Source organism: Alligator sinensis, unplaced genomic scaffold (genome assembly GCF_000455745.1).
Source record: "Alligator sinensis unplaced genomic scaffold, ASM45574v1 scaffold1059_1, whole genome shotgun sequence".
NCBI classification, from domain to species: domain Eukaryota; kingdom Metazoa; phylum Chordata; order Crocodylia; family Alligatoridae; genus Alligator; species Alligator sinensis.
Window position 1 is genome coordinate 408,692 of NW_005842103.1, and position 5,340 is coordinate 414,031.

General features: G+C 58.4%; 1 protein-coding gene across 1 annotated transcript; it reads right to left on the reverse strand.

Moving 5' to 3' along the window:
• Positions 1-2,823: 2,823 nt before the first annotated feature.
• On the reverse strand, positions 2,824-5,311 carry LOC102388601 (nuclear cap-binding protein subunit 2). The gene is made up of 3 exons (XM_014520297.2): positions 5,078-5,311; positions 4,345-4,483; positions 2,824-3,588 (listed from the first exon to the last, which is right to left on the reverse strand). Exons 1-3 carry the CDS (start codon positions 5,125-5,127, stop codon positions 3,490-3,492), a joined length of 288 nt encoding a protein of 95 aa, XP_014375783.2. The 5' UTR covers positions 5,128-5,311; the 3' UTR covers positions 2,824-3,489.
• Positions 5,312-5,340: the final 29 nt, after the last annotated feature.

Sequence of the window (5,340 nt, forward strand, 5' to 3'; positions counted from 1 at the left end):
CCCACTGGGGAGCAGGCAGGACCAGGAGCCTGCGTGGGGGCTCTGTGGCATGTGAGGTGGCTGTCCCGGGAGGGTTGGCACACCCCTGCCCCAGAGCATCCTGGAGAGGCAGCAGGAGAGGCAGGGAACCCCGAGGCATCTGGCCAGGTGCCGTGGCTGTGCTGGAGATGGCCTGCCCCAGCCGCAGGTTCGTGGCGTTCAGCCGGCACCTCCCCTCAGCAGCTTGCTCAGCCCTGACCCGGGCAATTCTCCTGCCACGGGACCCGCTTCCTGCTGGGCTCCCCCTTGGATGCTTCTGCCCAGGTCTCCCTGGCCTGCACGGGCGGAACGGTGTTTGGACAGCGCATGCTCACCGCAGCCTGCTGCCTCCACAACGGTGCGGACCACGGAGCCGGGGCAGCTGGCGAGGTGCACGCTGGAGCCCAGGGGCTGGCCTTGCGGCCCTGCAGCAAGAGGCAGGGTCTAGGACTAGCCCTGCTGGAGTCATGCTAGCCCTACCTGTGCCAATATGTAGCAGGGAAGAGGCTCCACTTTGTTGCCCATGCTGTGCCCAGGAGGCTGCTGCGCTTTGTCCCTGCCCGGCAAGTGCCTCGGGGAGCGGGGCCCGTAGGTGCCAGGGATCCAGCCCAGGAGACGCTGGCCAGAGGGCAGCAGCAAACAGCAGGATGCACCTCCTCTCCCCTCGGCCGTGGGAACATGACCTTGGGGCCAGCCATTGCTGCAGCCTGTGGTGCTCAGCCAGCTTTGCTGGCCGAGAAAATACCACGAGTCTGCTCCCCTGGGGGTCTGGATGGAGAGTTCGTCCCTGGCTGAAGGTAGCGGGTACCAGGCATCTTTGAACAGCACCTGGCCCTCGGCCTTGGAGCAGGGAGCCCGTGTTGCTCAGCGCACCCCATCCAGCCTGCATGCTTGCTGTTGAGCTGCACTGCCCGTGTCCAGGGCCCGGTGCCCGCAACCCCCGGCCTTGGCAGTCCCTGCCCTGTGGGGACAAAGGGCTTCCTATGCTCCAGCGCGTTGTGTGCGGGCAAGCCGTGTCTGAACAGCAGCCCTGGAGACGGGCGTCTCTGGGCACAGAACATCCCCCAGCAGCGCCAGGCTCTGAGACAGCTCCGTCTGCGCTGGCTGGGGTGTCTTTTCCCTCGTTGGTGTTTATTGTTTTATTCCTTCCTCGTTGGATCCTCCAGTGGTTGTGAGGCCCCTTTCTCCCATCCTGCTTTTCTCTAGCTTAGCATGACTACAGGCTAGCACTAGAAGTACCAGCACCAGCTACCAGGCAGACAACACAGGTGTGCCCGGCTCCGGGGGCTCTTCCGGGAGGTGCAGGTCCTTCCCCCGGCACTGAGCTGGCCCCCGCCTCTGCTTGGAGAAGAGATCTCCCACAGCGCAGTGGAGCAAGGTGGGAAGAACAATGCGTGTTACGTAGTTCTGTCCCAGCTGATTCTCTCCTCCTCCCAGACACGCCCTCAGCCCAGTCTATTTTTTGCCTTCACCCAGCTGCACCTTCCCAGGCACTTCCTCCTCTGCAGTCTGCCCTGACCAGGCTGGACAGACTGGTCCCCTTCCCCACAAGACAACCACACGCTTGTTCTTACTGCGCCTTCCTGCCTGCCCCCTGCGCATCCCTGCCTGCCCTGTCCTGCCCTGCAGCCAGCGTTTGGGCCCGGACAGCCTGGTGCTGAGGGCAGCATCCTCGAGTCTGCATCTTTGCTCCCTGCCTCTCTTGCCTGTTGCATCTGACCAGGGCACAAAGCTCAGGTCACGCTGGCAGAAAGAGCTGGATGGAGGCAGCAGCCTGAGCTTCTCCACAAGTGGACTGAGCCATCTTAAGAATTCAATGTGAAACCCCTCCGAGTCAGGGCTTTGTGGCGACTTGAGCTATAAGCGTAGCCTTGTCCAAATGCCTGGTCTGTACCAGCTACAGCCAGAAGCAGGTCTGGCTCCCATTGGAGCCCAGAGACCCCCTTGAGACGGAGAGCTGCTCCCAGGTAAGTGGGGGATTTCTTTAAACGAGTTCAGAGTTACATCCCACCCTTTCCCAAAGGCTCAGCACAGCCTACAGCAAACAAGCCACAGAGGATCCTCTGGCACTTGAGGGGTCTGCAGAGCTGTGGCTGCACTGCATAGAACAGAAGTTGCTGGTGTTTGCATGATCCCAAGCCAGCTCTGAGCAAGGACATGATGTACGCAGCTGTGGGGTTCTGCTCTGGCTTGGTGCAACACAGGAGGGGCATATAGCACCCCAGACCCCAGGTACAGGTCCGCTCAGCTGTGCTCTCTTCGAGGGGGAGGCAGTTCTTACAGGAGTCTCCTACCATTAGCTAAGTTGAATTTGGGCAGCCTTGCAAAGGGGCTTGGGGATGAGTGCCAGGCTTACTTTTCTAAGTTCTTGGGCTGACCTTAAAGCACAGGCTGGGCCCTCATGTAGCTGTATGCACCACAGAGGACCTGACACTGCTTGGAGGCAGGGCAGGGTCATTAAGAACAGTGACCTCTGGTTAGTTCCCCAGGCCAAGGGGAAGGCAGATAATGGTGAATTACCCAGCAGTGACCCGTTATCAGTTGATAACTGGGGATGGGCAAGCAGTGGGAAGTAAAGGAACCATGGTGAATGAAGTCACAGTAGTAAGTTATCCACACTCACCTGGATGGGAGCACGGGAGCACTAGTTTGCTGATTTCCATCTTGTTTCAACCAGGAATAAACACGAGAAGAAAAGTGAGGCCCACACCAAGGGGAAGCTCAGACAAATGCAGGCATCCATCCCTTAGCATGCGGGATGTGCCCCCCAGGCCCGTCACAGGTAAACAGCACCAGAGCACAGACTGCAGAGACAGGACTATACGTTTATTTAAAAAACCCAAAAGACACTTAACAAAAACCACACAGTAACTGGGAGACTGTGCCCCACCTAGGCAGTGCCAAGGGCACGGCGAGGACAGGGACTCTGCAGGTCTGACTGAGCCCAGGGCTAGAAGTGCAGGCACCACTTGCATTGGCCAGTACAGTCTGATTATGCTTCTCCAACCCAAGCCAGCAACAGTGCTTTAAAACAGCAGGAGACAATGTAAACGGTAGACTTGAAACTCCTGCCCGTGCCTGGGCAGGTGAGACAGCTTTGATGGCTGATGAGTTCTCAAAGCTTGAACTTGAGGGCAACAACAGTGGCTGGAAGAACACCTTGGAGGCAGCCAGCTGTGTCAGAGAGAGCAAGAGGAGTGAGTTGCTGCCAGGGTCTGGGTGCCATGCTGCACTTGTCCTTAAAGAGAATCCTGCAGAGCTGGCCACGCTGTTCCCTTGCTGCCCTGCATTAGCAGGGAACAGCCTCTCTATCCCAAAGGGAAAGGGAATGAGCAAATGTAGACAGCCAGTCTAAGGAGGATCACTTCGTCCTGGAACCTGGACCTTGCTCCCCACCCCAGTCCAAAGGGCAAGGACAGGGCTATCTATGGAGGACCAGTGCCCTTCTCTGTGCTAGGACAGATGAGGCACTTAGTAGATCATAGTCTGCTGATTTGCCTTTTGCATCTGGATGATCTTGCCAAAGCCACCTCTTCCCACGTCATAATCCGTCCGGTACTCATCTCGCACCTGGGGGCAGAGCAAGAGGAGGCATTAACACCCTCCACCTACTTACATGTCACAACGCTTTTAGGAGCCAGCTTCCTCTCCACCTCACCCCAGCAGTTGGTGGGCTGAAAGTCAGGGTGCAAGTTCATGTTTTTCAACTCGCTTGATAACACCCCATCACAACAGGGACAGGACAAGTGTGGGGCTGTTTTGAATGTCAAAGCAATGCAAAACAGTCCAAACACTGTTCAGTTTGGCTTTGCAGTCTGGCTTGACGGACTGTCAAGGTTGAACCCTCTGAAATCTGGGAATGAATCTCATCTTCCCACTGGCGCATCCCGTCTGACGAGACTGCCCTTGCAACCACACAACAAAAACACGGGGCTGGCAAGACCTTCAGGGGGTCATATCTAGGGCAAGCCCCTTGCTTGAGGTAGATTCATCTGTGTCAACCATCCCAGACTAGCACTTGTCTTTCCCGAGCACCGTTTCTTCCTCCCCGCTCGTTTCCTCCATCAATCTGACAGCATCTTATTGACAGCAGAGCAACATTCACTTTGCGCCGTCAGGAGCCGGGAACCCAGCTCTTCAGCAGCAGCAACTGTCAATCACTTACTCCAGTCCAGCATCAGATACTAAACCAGTTTGACTGGCTTTAGTTCAGTTATTGGGTCTACGCTGCATTACTCTTGCTTTGTGTTGGCTCAGTCATGGTGCGCAGCACCCAACTGAGCCCCGGGGAGCCATGTTCTAGACTGAAGTTGGTCTGTTGCTTACCTGTCCTCCCGTCTTTCCTCTCCCGTACTGCCGGCCCTCCTTAAACCCTGCGTCCCAGTCTGTCCGGATAATGCGGTCATCCAGACGGGTGCCATTAATAAATCTCATTGCATGTTCAGCTTCCACTCTTGTGTAATATCTGGAATAACTGATAAGGAAAATACAAGGTGCTGTTCTGCTGGGTAGGGAGGTAGAAAGAGAGAGTAATTTTATACAGCATGGAGGAACCCTGACTTTCAACTCAAGACCCAAACGCTAACTGGCTCCAGTCCCCTCCCAGCGCAGCACGAGGCCGCGCTTGTGCGTCTCAGCTCTGGCGCAGCGAAAGCAACAGCGAGGGGTCCCTTGCTTCAGGGAGAGGCCGGGCGCTGCCCCCAGGGCGCTAGACGTGCCCTTTTCTGGGACAGCGCGTGCCGAATTTGTACACAGGACTTCAAGCTGCATCAGCCCCGCTTCGAGCCTCGTTTGTAGGAGGCTCCTCGTTTAGCTCCCCGCGTGCCGCCGCTGAAGACGCTACTGCGCGGGTGAGCAACGCACCGCGCGGTCCCTCCGCCGGCCAGAGACCATGCGTGCCAGCACGAGCAGCGGTCCCACCCGGCCCGGCCCCGCCCCGCCCCACACGCGGAAAGGGCCGAGACCCGGCGAGGGGCAGCGAAGGGCCCGCCCAGAAGCCCCTGGAAGAGGGCACCACGCGACTGGCGGCCACGCCGTGCAGGCAGCGGCTGCAGGATACTCCACGAAGCAAAAGCCGCACGGCGTCTTCTTGATCTTGTCCAGACCCATGACGATGCGCTTGACGTCGCCACACTTGGAGAAGAGCTCCTGGATCTGCTCCTCCGTGGTGTAGAAGGACAGGTTCCCCACGTACAGCGTCGACGACGCCTTCAGCGACTTCTCCTGCAGGTACCGGCTCCCCTGGGGGCACAGCGGGCGTCAGCGCGGGCCGGCTACCCCCACAGCCCGCCGCACCCCCACCCCCCCCCCAGCCCCCGCCCC

Bases quoted from the DNA above. Each gene is read 5' to 3' on its own strand.
- LOC102388601 (XM_014520297.2), bottom strand. From the start codon at position 5,127: ATGGGTCTGGACAAGATCAAGAAGACGCCGTGCGGCTTTTGCTTCGTG. The intron at 4,484-5,077 runs GTATCCTGCAGC...CAGTTATTCCAG, and splicing joins TGCGGCTTTTGCTTCGTGGA to ATATTACACAAGAGTGGAAG. The intron at 3,589-4,344 runs GTAAGCAACAGA...CTCTGCCCCCAG, and splicing joins GAGGAAAGACGGGAGGACAG to GTGCGAGATGAGTACCGGAC.